The sequence below is a fragment of the Branchiostoma lanceolatum genome, chromosome 3 (genome assembly GCF_035083965.1).
Source record: "Branchiostoma lanceolatum isolate klBraLanc5 chromosome 3, klBraLanc5.hap2, whole genome shotgun sequence".
Taxonomy (NCBI): domain Eukaryota; kingdom Metazoa; phylum Chordata; class Leptocardii; order Amphioxiformes; family Branchiostomatidae; genus Branchiostoma; species Branchiostoma lanceolatum.
Window position 1 is genome coordinate 8,749,455 of NC_089724.1, and position 22,269 is coordinate 8,771,723.

Sequence of the window (22,269 nt, forward strand, 5' to 3'; positions counted from 1 at the left end):
ACACATATTTAGTTGAACAAAAATACAACTGAGGTTCACATTATTGCTGCCCCGAGAGTACTTACATATTCCGCAGACCTGCTCATTTTCGTCATCGTTATAAGGACAGTCAGGATATCCATCACAGAACTGCCATGGTCCAACACACTCCCCTGAACCAAAGCATTCATGGTGTCCTTCTGGGCAAGTCTCTGAATATGGAATTTAACAAGTTTCAGTTTTTGCATGGGTTTAGGGGTATACCTTTTTTTTCAACGAAAACATCAAATAATACGAATAGGTGGACAAAGACAAAATGACGGCGGACTCAAGTTGTACTTAACTTATATTTTCACCGTCACTTGTACATTATGAAAAATAAAATATTTGACAAGACACGCAAATGATTGAATGAATACATGTAAATACATAACAGAAGCCTAGTTGAAACGTGAGTCCAAACTCTCCTCTTAGAGGACGAAAAGCAAAAAAAAGGACCAAACTTTACTCTCATATTCTCAGAACAAAGAAGATATAATAAGCAAAATATACGCTCACCTTCTCTCGGTAAAGAGCAGAACTGTCGATCATCTGACAAGCTTTGGCAGCCATTAGGGTCCCATGTCAGGCCGACGGCATTGGCTCTTGCTGCGCACGCAGCAGTGACGCCCTCACAGAAAGAGCGACAGGGAAGTCTGTAAAAGACAGACAACAAGTGCATTACCGGCACGGTATACTGTTGTTGGTTGAATACTTTTTCTTGTGCTTAACAGCAGCATAAAGCTTATATAGGGTAGGCATATTCATTAGTATAAGGAAGGATAAGCTAGTCATTTGCCAACATTGTCATGAGGTAGAACAAACCACTCTTTAAAGGAAACTCATCTTGCAACTAAGGTAATCGAATGTCCAAATTAGAATTACCTTATTCCGGATGGTGTACATTCAGGGAAGATGAACGAGCAGAGGTAAAACGAGAGATCACTATGGCAGTCCGCGATCTGGTCAAACGCCTGGAAGGTCCCCGGGGCGAGTGAAAGTGCCAGATCTCTGTCCCAGCCGAGCACATTCGGATAGGTGGTGAAATTGTAAGGCATGTCCAGGCAACGCTCGAACTTCATTGCCTCGCATCCAGGAGAAACCGCTGAAATACAGTTTGATTAGAAAGTTACGTCTTCATGTAGTCTATTATGCTGTAGAACATCGTGGACTAGCCTTAAAGGTAGAATGATTTATCTGTGCAGAAAAAGGAGGTACTAGTATATCTTCAAAACCATTAAAACAGTTTTCAGTTTTTTACCTTCTTCTTCTGATTCACAAGATCCGTCTGAGAGCGTAACATCGTCAACTCCTATCTCTCCTTCGTCTGCTACATACGCATCCAAAGACACCTGTAATGAAATGTTATTGTTATTGTACAGTTTGCTGTGAACACTGATCAATATATTAGTAATTCATCAAGCAGTGGGAGCTTGCCATGTCATGTCAATAAGGCCTATTTCTAACAGATTCTTTTAAAATATGAAAATGAAATATTTACCTTAAACCAAGGCCATCCTTTGTTGATGTTCAGATTGATGGATGACCATTCATCATCACCCATCCCATCTCGATCATAAGTAGATACATGGCGCCACGTACTGAAGCTGTTACCGTCCGGCCCCGTCACGTATGCTGTTAACCTGCTGCTTTCACCTCTCACGAAATACCTCATCCTCAGGCACTTGTTGTCCGTGTACATCGTTGGACTTGTTAGTTTTGACGAGGCCCCATTCAGTGATACGTACTTGCCTATTTAAGTGCAATACGACGATCAGGTACGAAGAATAATCCAAACGTTTAGTTAATGGTGTTCGTATTGATTTGCTAAGTTAAGTCTTTTCATCTTCAGGTACACTACGGTCATTTGAATATACCATCAGACTGTTTTAAGCGAACACTCTCACTGAGTTTTTTTTTTCTACCAAAAATATATAATCCGTGTACTGCAAATGAATACAAGTCATTTAATCATGTTCATCATCGTAAGCATCATCAACATCATCATCAGTTCGGTAATAAACAAACAAATAAACAAGTTAACGACTAGATATTAGATATAAACTGACCATTTGAGTCCGACGTTGGCTGAAGCATCGCCGCCTGGCTGTCGCCAGCTATCCATTCACAGGTACCAACGTCAAATGTGCAGTTGAATTCTACAAGAAAAAATATTAGGAAAGTCTCATTTTGTCTAGAACTTCATTGTTTTCATAATTCTATAGCAATCTATGCGAAAATCTATTGCCATATTGAAATTCTGTCAAATGCATTAGATATGAAAACAAAAGTATTATTATTTACGTTACGAAAGAGGTACTGGATACCTTTCGCTAACTTGCATGTATCATTCTGAACTGAGTCCGGAAAGATGCTCTCGCACGTGCTCTTGTCAAATTGGAAACCGATCTCCTCTATCTCCTCTGCACAAGTCTGTCTGATCTCCTCACACAGGGTGCGGCACAGGGGCTGGCCTCGCACACCACCTCTAATGCACTCAGGAACGGCCTGGAATAGGAAGTTAATGGTGTAACATATAAACTTTCATATTGATGTTAATGATCAGTGTACCACATTGGCGAATTTGAGGTATACATTCTTTTAAAATACGCACTATCATTCTAAGGAAAAATGTTGCATTGGGTGTTGACCCAAATTAAGTTTACATGACTATCAACCTTCCAAAGACACAACAATATAAATCTTCCAAATTTGCCACATTGGTAGATGTAAGCAGAGTAAAATTACCATATGACAGTAGACAAATTTTACGGATTCATGACAGGATGTTGCAGCCAGAAGAGACACATTCCTGTGTATGTCGGACTCTTCAATCGTCATTGCACTCTGCTGTCCAAAGTAGTTGGGGAGAGTTGTTCTGTCGTAGGGAACTTCTCCTTGGCAGTACTCCAGCTCAATGGGCATGCACGTGTCTGGAATGAAAATGAATTACAGATAGGCATATTTGACATAGGTCTTGTGGAGTGCATTGTGAGTCATACATACTGACGCCAGGAAAAATTATTTCCTCCATGATACTCGTATCCAAATCTCTTAGTATTCTTTTACTTTATATGCGGGTTATATTGCTCTTTAATGTACATGTCTATATCTAGATGGAACAGTTTGCATTATAGCGTTCAATCTGCTAGTCAGTCTAAGTATCGGCAAGAGTTTCTCATGTATATAAATCAGTCCATTTGATTACATTTTGTAGATGTAGAATTTAAATACTAGCTATAAAGACTTCTATTTAGTTTGTTTATCTTATGTTTGTATGTTCTATGTCCAGGAACATTAGCTGCTTACAAATATTGTATGTTAGCTGTTGGACTTAATAAAGCACCCAAAGTATCCGAAGCCTTCACCATCCTAATGTATGGTAGACAATTTCAAGACTTCAGAGTGTTGTGCAAAAAATATGTTCAGTTTCATGGCACTCGTACTTACAGTTGCCGCAAACAGATTCGTCGTCATTATAGGGACAGAAGCCGTTTCCATCACAGAACTCCCAAGCACCCACACAGCTTCCGGGAGATCCGTAACATTCGTATGGCCACCCATCGCATGTCGCTGTATGAATATAGATTCATGATACGCATTAGGTTATTTTCTTACCTTAATACGTCATCTTGTTTGAGAAATTTCTCAAAATGTTTCCAATTACTCAATGTATACACGAAAACAAATTAGTCAATGTACGAATCTTTATTATATTTAGTATTAACAAAAACACAAGCCACACCTTCAGGAGCGATGCACCCCTCCTGGTAGCTGCTGACTGGCAGCGTGGTACAGCCGGCGGTGTCCCAAGGAATGCCAGCGGAAAGGGCTCGGAGTGCGCATGCGTTATTGATCTCATCGCAGAAGGAGCGGCATGGGAATCTGTGCACGAAGAGAATAAGACATAATGCATCCTCTTGGTTATGTTCACATGCAGTAGAAAAATGTCAATTTGTTACAAAATGCATAGCATTTGCCTATTCTCACAAATGGATAACAATACAATCTTATTGGCAGAAACAAAAAGACAACGATTATTTAAGATAGCAACATGGCCCATTAGTTAGACTCGATTCTTTTGTTGTAGTTTATCTTTCACATCAAAAATGTCTACAACGTAATTTACTAACGCGTCATTCTATTAGCTAGAGTGACTTACTTCGTTCCTGTTGATGTGCATGACGGGAAGTACAGTGAGCACAAGAACAACTCCAAGTCCTTGTGGCAATCAGAAATCTGGTCAAGGGCTCCAAATATCGCTGTGGCGTTTCCGATGGCATCTGTTGGTCCCTTCCAGCCTAGCCAGTTCGGGAATGACGTGTCGGAGTAGGGCATGTTTTGGCAGCGGCCGTAAGGTATTGGGTCGCAATCTTGCGTTGCTGAAAAATATTTATCACTGTAAGTCGTGTGTATAAACACACAAAAACAATCCTTAGATGACAAGGAAATGCGTGTTATGATTATAGAACTTGTTGATGACAGCGTTTCTACCGATGAAAGTTTTACCCAGAACAGTATGCAGGTATCCGAAAACTGATCAGACAAAAAAAGCGTCCATGTAAGACATCACGAAATCGCCGGCGAATGCACCCGGATACACGGCGACATGATGAACTGCGTGCCGATTAACGGCGCTACGAACGTCCCTTGCGCGCACGTAAATTTCTTGCCCGACTTGTGTGGGTCCACAACACGAAATCGCGGGCGAATGCACCCAGACACACGGCGACATGCCGACCTGCGTGCTGATTACCGGCGCTATGAACGTCCCTTGCTCGCACGTAAATGCTTCCCGACTTGTGTGGGTCCACATCACGAAATCGCGGGCGAATGCACCCAGACACACGGCGACATGCCGACTTGCGTGCGGATTATAGACGAGCGAAAGAAAAGGCAGCGCTCTTCTGAGGCTTGTGGCACAAGTGGTATACGGTGGTACAGGTGGTTTTTAGATTGAGACATGCGAAAGAAAAGACAGCGCCCTTGTGAGGCCCGTGGTACTAGTGGTACGCGGTGGTACAAGTGGTTTTAATATTAAAACGAGTTAAGGAAAAGGAAGCGCTGTTCTGACGCCCGTGGCACAAGTGGTATACGGTGGTAGACGGTTTTTATTATACTGAGACGAGCGAAACTAAAGGGAGGGCTCTTCTGAGGCCCGTGGTTTAAGTGGTAGGCAGTGGTACAGGTGATTTTATGTTGAAACGAACGAAAGTTGTGGTAGAGGAGGTCGGTGGTACAGGTGGTTTTTGTACTGAGACGAGCTGAGGGATGGGCAGCGCTACTCTAAGGCTTGTGGTATAAGTGGTACACGGTGGTACAGTTGGTTTTCATACTGAGACGGGCTAAGGAATGGGTAGCGCTCTTGTGAGGCCCTAGGCACCGTATAGGTGGCCAACCCTTCTACGGGGCAGACGGAGCTATCGTCCGCCTGGGTCTACTTTGGCACCCGGTGGTATAGGTGGTTTTCATACTGAGACGAGCGAAGGAATAGGCAGCGATCTTCTAAGGCTTGTGGTATAAGTGGTACACGGTGGTATAGGTGGTTCTCATACTGAGAAGAGCGAAGGAACATGCATCGCTACTCTAAGGCTTGTGGTATAAGTGGTACACGGTGGTATAGGTGGTTTTCATACTGAGACGAGCGAAGCTAGGAATAAGCATCACTTTTCCAAGGCTTGTGGTATAAGTGGTACACGGTGGTATAGGTGGTTTTCATACTGAGACGAGCGAAGGAATAAGCATCGCTCTTCCAAGGCTTGTGGTATAAGTTGTACATGGTGGTATAGGTGGTTTTCATACTGAGACGAGCGAAGGAATAGGCAGCGCTACTCTAAGGCTTGTGGTATAAGTGGTCCACGGTGGTATAGGTGGTTTTCATACTGAGAAGAGCTAAGGAATGGGTAGCGCTCTTGTGAGGCCCTAGGCACCGTATAGGTGGCCAACCCTTCTACGGGGCAGACGGAGCTATCGTCCGCCTGGGTCTACTTTGGCACCCAGTGGTATAGGTGGTTTTCATACTGAGACGAGCGAAGGAATAGGCAGCGCTCTTCTAAGGCTTGTGGTATAAGTGGTACACGGTGGTATAGGTGGTTCTCATACTGAGACGAGCGAAGGAATAGGCAGCGCTATTCTAAGGCTTGTGGTATAAGTGGTACACGGTGGTATATGTGGTTTTCATACTGAGACGAGCGAAGGAATAGGCAGCGCTACTCTAAGGCTTGTGGTATAAGTGGTACACGGTGGTATAGGTGGTTTTCATACTGACACGAGCGAAGGAATGGGTAGCGCTCTTGTGAGGCCCTAGGCACCGTATAGGTGACCAATCCTTCTACGGGGCAGACGGAGCTATTATCCGCCAGGGTCTACTTTGGCACCCGGTGGTATAGGTGGTTTTCATACTGAGGCGAGCGAAGGAATAGGCAGCGCTCTTCTAAGGCTTGTGGTATATGTGGTACACGGTGGTATAGATGGTTCTCATACTGAGACGAGCGAAGGAATAAGCATCACTCTTCCAAGGCTTGTGGTATAAGTGGCACACGGTGGTATAGGTGGTTTTCATACTGAGACGAGCGAAGGAATAAGCATCACTCTTCCAAGGCTTGTGGTATAAGTGGTACACGGTGGTATAGGTGGTTTTCATACTGAGACGAGCGAAGGAATAAGCATCACTCTTCCAAGGCTTGTGGTATAAGTGGCACACGGTGGTATAGGTGGTTTTCATACTGAGACGAGCGAAGGAATAAGCATCACTCTTCCAAGGCTTGTGGTATAAGTGGTACACGGTGGTATAGGTGGTTTTCATACTGAGAGGAGCGAAGGAATAGGCAGCGCTCCACTTAGGCTTGTGGTATAAGTGGTACACGGTGGTATAGGTGGTTTTTATACTGAGACGAGCGAAGGAATAGGCAGCGCTATTCTAAGGCTTGTGGTATAAGTGGTACACGGTGGTATAGGTGGTTTTCATACTGAGACGAGCGAAGGAACAGGCAGCGCTACTCTAAGGCTTGTGGTATAAGTGGTACACGGTGGTATAGGTGGTTTTCATACTGAGACGAGCGAAGGAATAGGCAGCGCTCTCCTATGGCTTGTGGTATAAGTGGTACACGGTGGTATAGGTGGTTTTCATACTGAGACGAGCGAAGGAATAAGCATCACTCTTCCAAGGCTTGTGGTTTAAGTGGTACACGGTGGTATAGGTGGTTCTCATACTGAGACGAGCGAAGGAATAAGCATCACTCTTCCAAGGCTTGTGGTATAAGTGGTACACGGTGGTATAGGTGGTTTTCATACTGAGACGAGCGAAGGAATAGGCATCGCTCTTCCAAGGCTTGTGGTATAAGTGGTACACGGTGGTATAGGTGGTTCTCATACTGAGACGAGCGAAGGAATAGGCAGCGCTATTCTAAGGCTTGTGGTATAAGTGGTACACGGTGGTATAGGTGGTTTTCATACTGAGACGAGCGAAGGAATAAGCATCACTCTTCCAAGGCTTGTGGTATAAGTGGTACACGGTGGTATAGGTGGTTTTCATACTGAGACGAGCGAAGGAATAGGCAGCGCTCTTCTAAGGCTTGTGGTTTAAGTGGTACACGGTGGTATAGGTGGTTCTCATACTGAGACGAGCGAAGGAATAGGCAGCGCTCTTCTAAGGCTTGTGGTATAAGTGGCACACGGTGGTATAGGTGGTTTTCATACTGAGACGAGCGAAGGAATAAGCATCACTCTTCCAAGGCTTGTGGTATAAGTGGTACACGGTGGTATAGGTGGTTTTCATACTGAGACGAGCGAAGGAATAAGCATCGCTCTTCCAAGGCTTGTGGTATAAGTGGTCCACGGTGGTATAGGTGGTTTTCATACTGAGAAGAGCTAAGGAATGGGTAGCGCTCTTGTGAGGCCCAAGGCACCGTATAGGTGACCAATCCTTCTACGGGGCAGACGGAGCTATCTTCCGCCCGGGTGTACTTTGGCACCCGGTGGTATAGGTGGTTTTCATACTGAGGCGAGCGAAGGAATAGGCAGCGCTCTTCTAAGGCTTGTGGTATAAGTGGTATAGGCGGAATAGGTGGTTTTCATACTGAGACGAGCGAAGGAATAGGCAGCGCTCTTCCAAGGCTTGTGGTATAAGTGGTACACGGTGGTATAGGTGGTTCTCATACTGAGACGAGCGAGTGAATAGGCAGCGCTACTCTCGAAGGCTTGTGGTATAAGTGGTACACGGTGGTATAGGTGGTTTTCATACTGAGAGGAGCGAAGGAATAGGCAGCGCTCCACTTAGGCTTGTGGTATAAGTGGTACACGGTGGTATAGGTGGTTTTTATACTGAGACGAGCGAAGGAATAGGCATCGCTACTCTAAGGCTTGTGGTATAAGTGGTACACGGTGGTATAGGTGATTTTCATACTGAGACGAGCGAAGGAATAGGCAGCGCTACTTTAAGGCTTGTGGCATAAGTGGTACACGGTGGTATAGGTTGTTTTTATACTGAGACGAGCTAAAGAAACGGCAGCGCTCTTCTGAGGTTCGTGGTAAAGTGGTATTGATTACTATCACGAAGCTTTCCACGAAATCGTCTTCCGGGAGGGACGTAAAACGGGGGTCCCGTGCTCGAGGAGGTGCCTCGAACACGTTAAACAGCCTCATTACCCTACACATTGGGTACCTGCCTGTGGCACTGGCTGCAAATACACCTGATATTATTATTATTATTACTATACGGAATCGACCTGGAAGCGAAGGAAAAGGCAGCGCTCTACTAAGGCCCATGGCACCGCATAGGTGGTCAATCCTTCTTCGGGGCAGACGGAGATCTCTTCCGCTTAGGTCGAATTTGGCACCCGGTGGTAGAGGAGGTCACTATACGAGAGAATGAAAAGGCAGCGCTTTTCTAAGGCTTGTGGCACAAGTGGTATAGAGTGGCCGTGACATGTGGTTTCTATAATGAAACGAGCTAAGAAAAAGGCAGCGACCTACTAGGGTCAGTGGCACCGTATAGATGGCCTATCCTTTTCGGGGCAGACGGAGATCTCTTCCGCCTGGTTCGAATTTGGGACCCGGTGGTAGGGGAGGTCACTATACTTTGACGAGAGAATGAAAAGGCAGCGCTTTTCTAAGGCTTGTGGCACAAGTGGTATAGAGTGGCCGTGACATGTGGTTTCTACAATGAAACGAGCTAAGGAAAAGGCAGCGATCTACTAAGGCCCATGGCACCGCATAGGTGGTCAATCCTTCTTCGGGGCAGACGGAGATCTCTTCCGCTTAGGTCGAATTTGGCACCCGGTGGTAGAGTGTATCTCTTCTGTGAAAGTAGACGCGTTGGAGCAAGAATTGAGCTCAGTGTGCAGCGCGCGGTCGCAACATAATGGGACAGGTGCTTGTACTGTCACGGAAGGCTGACAGAATAGGGTCAGCCAATCCGGGAGTGTCAAATCGCTAAATACATACTCCAGTAAATGATAGGAAAACCAGGAAGATCAGAAAAAAAATCACGATACGCCAATGACATTACAGAAGCCTACTTCAAAATAGCCTGGTTAAATATAAACAAACCATCGTGCCCCGCTTACCGGGTCGCTCCCGGGTCGGCAGTTACTCAATACTATCAGAAAAGAGCGATCGGAATAGGAAAGAAAGACCATTTAAGACCGCTGGAAATATAGGGATATCCAGCAGATGAGAAGAGGTCCATGCTTTCTAAGACTGGGGCCAGTAGACCACCCCCAATTCAACCCGTATATAGTTTAGTTACCAGGCTACTTGTAATATGGCAATTTGGCATTTCGGTTTCCAGCAATTTGAAGCCCTAAAGGTAATGTGAAGAAAACTAATGACAAAGCGCTCTACATGTAGAGTAGAGTAGTGTAGAGTAGTGACTTTATTTGTATAAAGAGAAATTCGTGCTAATCTCAATTTATCTATTTTTCGCAAATTTTCTATCTTTCCACGTGCTCACGGTAAATGCAAGTCTTCTTTGAGATTTAGTTTTTGGTATACGCAGCACTGTGGATTTGTCGGAAACTTTCACTAGGTTTCTGGTAAAACGTTGGCCAGAAGGGTAGCAGATAGGGATGTAAACCCTAGCGATCGCCGATTCCAAACTGCCCACATTATGTTATAATGTACGCCAAATTTCAACCGCTGACATCAGTTCTGTACAGCGACAACAAACAACCCGGAGGAGGTGTCTTCATGTAAAGCCGGGGTTTCTTATGATCGATTTTCCAGGGTTCAAGCATGGGTCAAGGTAGATTGTAATTTTCTGTATGGTACCTTCCAAAATCGCCGTGATTCATTTTTGGGGACCAAAGCAACCATATAGATTTTTAGCGTGTCGATAATTTCTTCACACACGGAAGTTAAAGATTAAGCTTTGTTTTATAATTCTTTAGGGTGGTCCCTTCAGGTTTCTGCGCTCGTCAAGCAAGCTAAGGACCTCGACGCTACCTGGTTTACAGTGAACCTAACCTCGTTTCTGCACAGAGATAACAACCACTGCAGCACTATAGAGCTAGCGGAGCCGGCAGTTTCTTAGTTGAAACAAAATCACATATTCGTTTTTCCAAACAATACAGGCTTTAAGCGCGGAGCTTTCTTTGTTTACTTTTATGACTATGCTATATTAGGGGTCTCTCTCTCCTCCTCCTCTACCATCGTACAAACTATACCACCGTGCAACACTTATACCACAAGCCTTAGAGTAGCGCTGCCTATTCTTTCGCTTGTCTCAGTATAAAAACCACTGTACCACCGTGTATCATTTTTATACCACAAGCATTGAGTAGCGCTGCCTATTCCTTCTCTCGTCTAAGTATAGCGACCTCCTCTACCATCGGGTGCCAAATTAGAACCAGGCGGAAGAGAGCTCCGTCTGCCCCGTAGAAGGATTGGCCACCTATACGGTGCCACGGGGCCTCACTGGAGAGCTGCCGATTCCTTAGCTCGTCTCAGTATAAAAACCACTGTACCACCGTGTATCAATTAAACCACAAGCCTTAGAGTAGCGCTGCCTATTCCTTAGCTCGTTTAAGTATAGGCGACCTCCTGTACCATCGGGTGCCAAATTAGACCCAGGCGGAAGAGAGCTCCGTCTGCCCCGTAGAAGGATTGGCCATCTATACGGTGCCACGGGGCCTCACAAGAGCGCTGCCCATTCCTTAGCTCGTCTCAGTATAAACCACCTATACCACCGTGTATCAATTATACCACAAGCCTTAGAGTAGCGCTGCCTATTCCTTCGTCTAAGTATAGCGACCTCCTCTACCATCGGGTGCCACATTAGAACCAGGCGGAAGAGAGCTCCGTCTGCCCCGAAGAAGGATTCGCCACCTATGCGGTGCCACGTGCCTCAGTGGAGCGCTGCCTTTTCTTTTAGATCGTCTCAGTATATAAAAAAACAACTGCCGTGTACCACTTATAACACAAGCCTTAGAGTAGCGCTGCCTATTCCTTAGCTCGTCTAAGTATAAACACTAACTGTACCACCGTGTACCACTTATACTACAAGCCATATAGTAGCGATGTCTTCTCCTTCGCTCGTCTAAGTATAGCGGAATAGCGACCTCCTCTACCACCGGGTGCCAAAGTAGACCCGGGCGGAAGATAGCTCCGTCTGCCCCGTAGAAGGATTGGCCACCTATACAGTGCCTTGGGCATCACAAGAGCGCTGCCTATTCCTTAGCTCGTCTCAGTATGAAAACCACCTATACCACCGTGGACCACTTATACCACAAGTCGTAGAGTAGCGCTGCCTATTCCTTCGCTCGTCTCAGTATGAGAACCACCTATACCACCGTGGACCACTTATACCACAAGTCGTAGAGTAGCGCTGCCTATTCCTTCGCTCGTCTCAGTATGAAAACCACCTATACCACCGTGTACCACTTATACCACAAGTCTTAGAAGAGCGCTGCCTATTCCTTCGCTCGTCTCAGTATGAAAACCACCTATACCACCGTGGACCACTTATACCACAAGCCTTGGAGTAGCGCTGCCTATTCCTTCTCTCGTCTCAGTATGAAAACCACCTATACCACCGTGTACCACTTATACCACAAGCCTTAGAAGAGCGCTGCCTATTCCTTCGCTCGTCTCAGTATGAAAACCACCTATACCACCGTGTACCACTTATACCACAAGCCTTAGAGTAGCGATGCCTATTCCTTCGCTCGTCTCAGTATGAAAACCACCTATACCACCGTGGACCACTTATACCACAAGCCTTAGAGTAGCGCTGCCTATTCTTTCTCTCTTCTCAGTATGAAAACCACCGATACCACCGTGTACCACTTATACCACAAGCCTTAGAATAGCGCTGCCTATTCCTTCGCTCGTCTCAGTATGAAAACCACCTATACCACCGGGTGCCAACGTAGACCCGGGCGGAAGATAGCTCCGTCTGCCCCGTAGATGGATTGGCCACCTATACGGTGCCTTGGGCCTCACAAGAGCGCTGCCTATTCCTTCGCTCGTCTCAGTATGAAAACCACCTATACCACTGTGAACCACGTATACCACAAGCCTAAGTGAAGCGCTGCCTATTCCTTCGCTCGTCTCAGTATGAAAACCACCTATACCACCGTGGACCACTTATACCACAAGCCTTAGAATAGCGCTGCCTATCCCTTCGCTCGTCTCAGTATGAAAACCACCTATACCACCGTGTACCACTTATACCACAAGCCTTGGAGTAGCGCTGCCTATTCCTTCGCTCTTCTCAGTATGAAAACCACCTATACCACCGTGTACCACTTATACCACAAGCCTTCAAATAGCGCTGCCTATCCCTTCGCTCGTCTTAGTATGAAAACCACCTATACCACCGTGTACCACTTATACCACAAGCCTTAGAAGAGCGCTGCCTATTCCTTCGCTCGTCTCAGTATGAAAACCACCTATACCACCGTGTACCACTTATACCACAAGCCTTAGAGTAGCGATGCCTATTCCTTCGCTCGTCTCAGTATGAAAACCACCTATACCACCGTGGACCACTTATACCACAAGCCTTAGAGTAGCGCTGCCTATTCTTTCTCTCTTCTCAGTATGAAAACCACCTATACCACCGTGTACCACTTATACCACAAGCCTTAGAATAGCGCTGCCTATTCCTTCGCTCGTCTCAGTATGAAAACCACCTATACCACCGGGTGCCAACGTAGACCCGGGCGGAAGATAGCTCCGTCTGCCCCGTAGATGGATTGGCCACCTATACGGTGCCTTGGGCCTCACAAGAGCGCTGCCTATTCCTTCGCTCGTCTCAGTATGAAAACCACCTATACCACTGTGAACCACGTATACCACAAGCCTAAGTGAAGCGCTGCCTATTCCTTCGCTCGTCTCAGTATGAAAACCACCTATACCACCGTGGACCACTTATACCACAAGCCTTAGAATAGCGCTGCCTATCCCTTCGCTCGTCTCAGTATGAAAACCACCTATACCACCGTGTACCACTTATACCACAAGCCTTGGAGTAGCGCTGCCTATTCCTTCGCTCTTCTCAGTATGAAAACCACCTATACCACCGTGTACCACTTATACCACAAGCCTTCAAATAGCGCTGCCTATCCCTTCGCTCGTCTTAGTATGAAAACCACCTATACCACCGTGTACCACTTATACCACAAGCCTTAGAAGAGCGCTGCCTATTCCTTCGCTCGTCTCAGTATGAAAACCACCTATACCACCGTGTACCACTTATACCACAAGCCTTAGAGTAGCGATGCCTATTCCTTCGCTCGTCTCAGTATGAAAACCACCTGTACCACCGTGGACCACTTATACCACAAGCCTTAGAAGAGCGCTGCCTATTCCTTCTCTCTTCTCAGTATGAAAACCACCTATACCACCGTGTACCACTTATACCACAAGCATTAGAATAGCGCTGCCTATTCCTTCGCTCGTCTCAGTATGAAAACCACCTATACCACCGGGTGCCAAAGTAGACCCGGGCGGAAGATAGCTCCGTCTGCCCCGTAGATGGATTGGTCACCTATACGGTGCCTTGGGCCTCACAAGAGCGCTGCCTATTCCTTCGCTCGTCTCAGTATGAAAACCACCTATACCACCCTGAACCACGTATACCACAAGCCTAAGTGGAGCGCTGCCTATTCCTTCGCTCGTCTCAGTATGAAAACCACCTATACCACTGTGAACCACGTATACCACAAGCCTAAGTGAAGCGCTGCCTATTCCTTCGCTCGCCTCAGTATGAGAACCACCTATACCACCGTGGACCACTTATACCACAAGCCTTAGAATAGCGCTGCCTATCCCTTCGCTCGTCTCAGTATGAAAACCACCTATACCACCGTGTACCACTTATACCACAAGCCTTGGAGTAGCGCTGCCTATTCCTTCGCTCTTCTCAGTATGAAAACCACCTATACCACCGTGTACCACTTAAACCACAAGCCTTCAAATAGCGCTGCCTATCCCTTCGCTCGTCTTAGTATGAAAACCACCTATACCACCGTGTACCACTTATACCACAAGCCTTAGAAGAGCGCTGCCTATTCCTTCGCTCGTCTCAGTATGAAAACCACCTATACCACCGTGTACCACTTATACCACAAGCCTTAGAGTAGCGATGCCTATTCCTTCGCTCGTCTCAGTATGAAAACCACCTATACCACCGTGGACCACTTATACCACAAGCCTTAGAAGAGCGCTGCCTATTCCTTCTCTCTTCTCAGTATGAAAACCACCTATACCACCGTGTACCACTTATACCACAAGCATTAGAATAGCGCTGCCTATTCCTTCGCTCGTCTCAGTATGAAAACCACCTATACCACCGGGTGCCAAAGTAGACCCGGGCGGAAGATAGCTCCGTCTGCCCCGTAGATGGATTGGTCACCTATACGGTGCCTTGGGCCTCACAAGAGCGCTGCCTATTCCTTCGCTCGTCTCAGTATGAAAACCACCTATACCACCGTGAACCACGTATACCACAAGCCTAAGTGGAGCGCTGCCTATTCCTTCGCTCGTCTCAGTATGAAAACCACCTATACCACCGTGTACCACTTATACCACAAGCCTTAGAATAGCGCTGCCTATTCCTTCGCTCGTCTCAGTATGAAAACCACCTATACCACCGTGTACCACTTATACCACAAGCCTTAGAAGAGCACTGCCTATTCCTTCGCTCGTCTCAGTATGAAAACCACCTATACCACCGTGTACCACTTATACCACAAGCCTTGGAGTAGCGCTGCCTATCCCTTCGCTCGTCTCAGTATGAAAACCACCTATACCACCGTGTACCACTTATACCACAAGCCTTAGAAGAGCACTGCCTATTCCTTCGCTCGTCTCAGTATGAAAACCACCTATACCACCGTGTACCACTTATACCACAAGCCTTGGAGTAGCGCTGCCTATTCCTTCGCTCTTCTCAGTATGAAAACCACCTATACCACTGTGTACCACTTATACCACAAGCCTTCAAATAGCGCTGCCTATCCCTTCGCTCGTCTTAGTATGAAAACCACCTATACCACCGTGTACCACTTATACCACAAGCCTTAGAGTAGCGCTGCCTATTCCTTTGCTCGTCTCAGTATGAAAACCACCTATACCACCGTGTACCACTTATACCACAAGCCTTAGAAGAGCGCTGCCTATTCCTTCGCTCGTCTCAGTATGAAAACCACCTATACCACCGTGTACCACTTATACCACAAGCCTTAGAGTAGCGATGCCTATTCCTTCGCTCGTCTCAGTATGAAAACCACCTATACCACCGTGGACCACTTATACCACAAGCCTTAGAGTAGCGCTGCCTATTCCTTCTCTCTTCTCAGTATGAAAACCACCTATACCACCGTGTACCACCGTTATACCACAAGCCTTAGAATAGCGCTGCCTATCCCTTCGCTCGTCTCAGTATGAAAGCCACCTATACCACTGTGTACCACTTATACCACAAGCCTTAGAAGAGCGCTGCCTATTCCTTCGCTCGTCTCAGTATGAAAACCACCTATACCACCGTGGACCACTTATACCACAAGCCTTAGAGTAGCGCTGCCTATTCCTTCTCTCTTCTCAGTATGAAAACCACCTATACCACCGTGTACCACTTATACCACAAGCCTTAGAATAGCGCTGCCTATCCCTTCGCTCGTCTCAGTATGAAAGCCACCTATACCACTGTGTACCACTTATACCACAAGCCTTAGAAGAGCGCTGCCTATTCCTTCGCTCGTCTCAGTATGAAAACCACCTATACCACCGTGTACCACTTATACCACAAGCCTTAGAGTAGCGCTGCCTATTCCTTCTCTCTTCTCAGTATGAAAACCACCTATACCACCGTGGACCACTTATACCACAAGCCTTAGAATAGCGCTGCCTATCCCTTCGCTCGTCTCAGTATGAAAGCCACCTATACCACTGTGTACCACTTATACCACAAACCTTAGAAGAGCGCTGCCTATTCCTTCGCTCGTCTCAGTATGAAAACCACCTATACCACCGTGCACCACTTATACCACAAGCCTTAGAAGAGCGATGCCTTTTCTGTCGCCTGTCTTAATATTGAAACCACTTGTACAACCGTTTACCACAGATACCACGGGCCTCTGTAGAGCGCTGCCCATTCCTTCGCTCGTGTATGTTCCGCACGAAGGTCGGCATGTCGCCGTGTGTCTGGGTGCATTCGCCGGCGATTTCGTGATGTGGACCCACACAAGTCGGGCAACATTAACGTGCGAGCAAGGGACGTTCGTAGCGCCGTTAATCGGCACGTCGTTCGGCATGTCGCCGTGTATCCGGGTGCATTTGACGGCGATTTCGTGATGTGGACCCACACAAGTCGGGCAAGAAATTTACGTGCGCGCAAGGGACGTTCGTAGCGCCGTTAATCGGCACGCAGTTCATCATGTCGCCGTGTATCCGGGTGCATTCGCCGGCGATTTCGTGATGTCTTACATGGACGCTCCGCCGACAAAATGGGATTGCATGGTTCAAGAATTTAAGATTTTACATAGCCCTCTTCCCTTTTTAAACTCACATTTCATGTTTGTTTGTTGAATTTGTTTTTCACAGAATAACAAATGATAATAGTATGCACACTTATCATTCTTGAACTACATTAAACGTGTGTATAGTTTCGTTCCAGATTGTCCGTATGCACAGCATTCTGCAAACACTTTAGATTTAGCAAACCGAATATATTGCAAGGTTCTGATGCCCTTAAGATTCACCTGGTCTCCGCTCTGAATTTGATCTAACAATCATTGAATCATTGACTACTTATTATCTCAAATAGAGGGCTGATAAACTGTACAGGAAAATCATATTTTACTACTAATATATACCTGTAGGTACACCGACCACTTGGCTCACACTCAGGCTGCCAAGACGTCCCCTGTTTTCGCTGATGTACTGCTGGAGGGTTGTTATCACGACTTCATCTGATTCCGGGGCCTGGCCAGCGTTCTGGAACTCCATAGCAACAGTGGCAACCACGCTTCCCGCGCTTTAAGGGAGGGAGAAAAAAAATCTCAGTTGCATTCAAATACTACAAGAAATAACCTTCAATTGTTTGGAGTTGAAGAAAACTACAGAATAAGTTATATTTACCGGAGGTTCGTCACAGTTGCCCGACTGAAACTCCGACCGAAGCTGGAAGCGCTCCTAAAAGCTTTAGGTATCTGTAAACAAAGGATAAAAACAACTGTTAAGACTTGATGGAAGAGAAATCTGTTACAGAATATCCACCCGAAATTTCAGTAAAACTACAGTAAAACAATAAAACGCGATAAAAAGACATTTGTATCACCTCTCTTTCCAAAGATCCAGCCAGCATCCGGTACCTTTGGCTATTCATGTCATTGAGGTCCTCAGTGAAAACTTCATCGAGCAAAGTTAAGTCGGCAGAGACCATGACTGAAATACAAAATAGGCGCTGTTACAGCAAAATGTTGTGTCATTTAGGCTACAGGTACGTTAAGCCTGTATATGTTGTCATTAACATTGGTGTGTAACATTACTTGCGAGAGAGTCCCAAGTATATCATGGTTAACACTAGTAGTTACTTTTGTGGATGGCCTTCTTTATTTTGTGTTCCAGCATTGGTGGATACAGCATTGATAGATACGACTAAAAATTATTTTGGGAGAGCATCTTGCCACAAGACGATGCAGATGACATTGTAAACGTTCAAAAGAAAAACAAAAAAACACAGTAAAGTTGGAGAAGAAAATCGAAAGAGACCAGATTGAACCCAGGAGTTTATAAGGAGTCCAAACTCAGATAACTCAGGCAGGTAATTTCAATGTTTTCCACACAAAATGTTCACCTATAGGGCGTATTCAGTCACGTGACCCTCCCCCTAGCAACGAGCACTGGCGGCCATGTTGGTGCTCACTTGACAGTGGAGCCCTATGGAACTCTCCGTATAAATAGCAGATGTTTTCTACGCCATTCACAATTTCCCTTCGAAACGTTTTGTCTCACAATCATGGTGTTTTGCCTCGTGGTCAGATGTTTGATTGGGACTGATAAAGCACACACTGATATCGGGTAACAGTAAGATTGGTTTGGCGTTTCTCGTGTAGGTAAGGGAACATACGAAGGGACTAACGACTGAAACAAAAGTGGATTTCTGACATACGAACAGCGGATCTAAATAGTTGAAGTTTGAGAATCAACGTGAGTGTATGGAAACCTTTGTATCTGGTCGAAAAGCAAATTACAGGCCCGTTGTGTAACACAGTGGCGGCATCGTGTAGCCGTTGCTTGAGATACGTTCGTAAGCTGGTGGGTCTTTCAACGTCGAACTTTCCCGATCATAACGTACTCCCTGTCAACAAAATTTTTCACGACACTCAAGACACTGTACTACGTGGTTGCAGGCCTTGGAACACTTGTATGCTGTGAACTGATTTTATGCGTACTCTGTAAACAGTTTAGCGGCCATGTTTGTAGGCAGCTGGGGAAAACATTTCCTCGCTCGTCAATAATGGGTCATTTCCAGTAGGTAAAATTGGATTTTTGTAGCGAAAAGGATGTGAGGCTGGAGACTCTTTGCATATAATAAGACAGCGATCAGACGACTTCGCATTCCTTGGAAATTTAGAGACCGTCGGACACCGAGAAACTTCGCTGCAGGGTGAGCACCAACATGGCCGCCCACGGAGGGCAGGGGTGATGACGTCACCCAAATTTATACAAACCCTCCAATCACCTACCTGGATAGGGGGCAGCACATCTGCCCCGGGCAGTGAAATCGTTACATTCAAATGGCCACGGCTGTCCGCTGGCCATAAGAACCTGTTCGCAGCTATCTCTTACGTCATTGCAGAAGTCTCTGCACGGCGGTATCTGTGCAAAAACAGGTATAAAGAAAACGACACACCTTTGATAAACGGCATTTTTTAGAGTCGTTAAAATTATAACGATATTTTGCCAAAAGTGACCGAGATGATTAAATTACGAATAAACATCATGTAGTCATCAACGGACAATGACCATGCTGAAACTATATCTATGACTGAAATGTCAACTTTGAAGACCTACCTGCATTGAGTCGACACAATTAGGCACCAGTGCAGAGCAGACGGCAAATCCAACATCAGGATGGCAGCCACTGTTCATCAGAGCCGTGATTGTGTTGACACTGTCCTGGTCGGTAAGGAAAGACTGCTGGGAAACATGGCCCAGCAGGTTGGGGAACGTTGTGGTGTTGTACGGCACAACATTTCTGCACATGCCAACTTCAATCGGCTCACATTGGGCTGAAAACGATGGACAGAAGTAAATAAGTAAATTATAAAATATATCGATATATGATATATGCGCCGTCGTCACGAATATGCATTTGAGTATTGATTTTATGAATATGGACAATTTGTTACAAAAATGTTTTTTACGCCTCAATATGATATAGCAGTTTCTACCTGCATGTAGTTGATGGTATTAGGAAAGTGGTAATTAACATATATTGCTATTTAAAGAAAATAGAAGAGAGAATGTATAAAACGTTTTGTTTACCTAGAGGCCCAAAGCAGTCCTCTTCATAGCTGCCTGGTGGAAGCATGGCACAGAAATTAGGGTCCCAGTCAACACCGGTTTCGTTGGCCACCTCCGTACAGGCGTCAACTATCTCATTGCAGAAGGATGCGCAGGGATATCTAGGCAAAAAGAAGCACTATGTTTTATTTTTGCTCCAGAACCCGTCGAAACGCCTGTTTGTTTTCAAAATGCATACAGAAAAATGAAATATCATGATCATAGGCTCAGTATGGCATTAAAGATGCTCTAAGATATGATAGATCAAAGACACGTGGTTTTATCCATGATAAGTGTATCAAATTAAGTCTGTTTCAATTTTGGACTTCAATAACAGTTATAATCATTCCATAATGCATAAAATTTCACGGACAGAACTGTTGAATCAGTTATTGTAAATGTTTTATTCGCAATCGTTAATGCAGTTTTAAGGAACATCATATTTTTTTCACTCGTTTACTGTCAAAGTCGCCACCATTTTTCTTGCAACATAATTTAAAGCCGTCCTCCGATCCTATTCCAATGCATTTCACATCACGTTGTCACGATTTTCTCATGAGTAGCTCACCTAATTCCCGTAGACGTGCACGGTGGAAATGAGAATGAGCATGCGAACTCGTCTAACTTCGCATGGCAACCCACAATCTGGTCCACTGTTGCGAAGAGCGCATCTGCATTTGCAACTAAAGCTTCAACCGGAACTCCAGGAGTTCTTAAAGTTTCTGAGTAGGGCATGTTTCTACAACGGTCGTGAGGTATTGGCTGACACATCGGTATATCTGTGGAAATAATCATAAAAAACTATGGTTAAGATGTATCCAGCAGTTTAATACAGATTTTGAAATGAACTAATGACAGATCAAACCTACTGATTTTCAGAGTATAAAAAAACGACTTCTATCAGCCCACATGTATATAAAAATACGTTTCATGACAATATTTAATAAACAATCCAGTGTTGTTATGATTCATGAAAGAAATACAGGTTTCCCATGCAGCTGGCACCGGCTCACATGACGATGGGGCTGGAGGAGTCAAGATGAAACCTATTTATTATCAGCATGAAACTAACATGGACTACTATGCGTCAAAGCTACACGTAATACCCCAGTTAATGATCAAAATTGTGACGGAAAATAACAAGCAGCCCGGTCCAAAGACTGACGTCAGCAGATGATATATCGCAATGTTCTTATCCGAGTGTAGAATACGAAGTGTGAATTGTGTAACAAATCCGATATGTGCATGGATCTCGGAACAGCAAGTAACACGTTGGGATAAGTCTCGTGCACATTGAATCTAAAAGCTTGATTGTGTAAACATTATCATCCAGATTGTGGAGGTATATGTACACGGTTATCATTTTCACCATAGTTAGCATAATGTGAAGTAGGTAGAAATGTCAAGGTACGTTTCAAACGGTACACCAGAAATTCAAATTTGAGGATAACAACCCGACATGTAGCAGTTCTACGATTGCTAAATATATTTACAAAAATACGGACAATAGCAATATTTAGCTACAATCTCTTTCAGCATTTACGCCTCTGATCATCATGCCAAAAACGTGATTCTGGTTGAAAAGCTATTGGCACCTATTTGACATTATGTCTTAATTGAACGTGCCAATACTACTACAATTTCATGGCCTACCTAAAGTCATACACTCCTGGGTTCCATCAGCAGGGAAAACGTCACAGGAAAACGGTAGAGACACTCCTCGCGGGGCGCATGCTGAGTTTACCTCCTCACACACACTTCTACACAGGAAAACCTGTCAAAAGTTCATTGAATTAGATCAAGCCACAACATATCAAGTGAGTTTAATTTGCAAGTGCTTGCTCGAGGACAAGTTGCAACATGAAACAGTATATCGAAAAAAGTATACAGACAGCGCAAGTTAACAATGGCGACAAGTGGAAGGAGTGACTATTCTAAGAACAGCTATGGAATAAAATCTAGCAAGCTTTTTGGGTTTGACGTGTTTGAATAAAAGATATACAGATCCGTTACTTCCTTATATCCTAAACAGATGACAGAGAGCGGCATAGCGGTTACAGAAAAAAATCAGAAGACAAAACACGTAAAGGCAATGAAGATGCGCTAACCTGAGAACCATTTTCACATTTGGGCAGGAACGTCGGGCAGTAGACCTGGTTGATGTTCGGATAGCACATAGAGATGTTTGCTAACATGATTGAGAAGTCTCGAAACTCGTCTGATATTGCGACGGTCAGC

The 22,269-nt window shown here is 45.2% G+C and overlaps 1 protein-coding gene across 16 annotated transcripts in view; it reads right to left on the reverse strand.

Moving 5' to 3' along the window:
• Positions 1–22,269, reverse strand: part of LOC136430041 (uncharacterized) — a 64,279-nt gene that overhangs the window by 26,861 nt on the left and 15,149 nt on the right. For 9 of the 16 annotated variants that reach the window (XM_066420278.1, XM_066420277.1, XM_066420276.1 and 6 more), the window contains exons 16-29: positions 17,801–17,907; positions 17,602–17,672; positions 17,337–17,497; positions 4,181–4,400; positions 3,764–3,903; positions 3,469–3,591; positions 2,767–2,951; positions 2,346–2,526; positions 2,088–2,177; positions 1,520–1,770; positions 1,280–1,370; positions 904–1,123; positions 538–674; positions 66–191 (exon numbers count right to left, since the gene is read on the reverse strand). In XM_066420278.1, coding sequence (XP_066276375.1) covers positions 66–191; positions 538–674; positions 904–1,123; positions 1,280–1,370; positions 1,520–1,770; positions 2,088–2,177; positions 2,346–2,526; positions 2,767–2,951; positions 3,469–3,591; positions 3,764–3,903; positions 4,181–4,400; positions 17,337–17,497; positions 17,602–17,672; positions 17,801–17,907 — 2,103 coding nt within the window. Of the gene's footprint in view, positions 1–65; positions 192–537; positions 675–903; positions 1,124–1,279; positions 1,371–1,519; positions 1,771–2,087; positions 2,178–2,345; positions 2,527–2,766; positions 2,952–3,468; positions 3,592–3,763; positions 3,904–4,180; positions 4,401–17,336; positions 17,498–17,601; positions 17,673–17,800; positions 17,908–19,211; positions 19,345–19,539; positions 19,758–20,013; positions 20,154–20,599; positions 20,811–21,684; positions 21,806–22,139; positions 22,256–22,269 lie in introns of those variants that run through there. The other 7 variants (XM_066420280.1, XM_066420270.1, XM_066420279.1 and 4 more) reach the window with 7 other exon arrangements.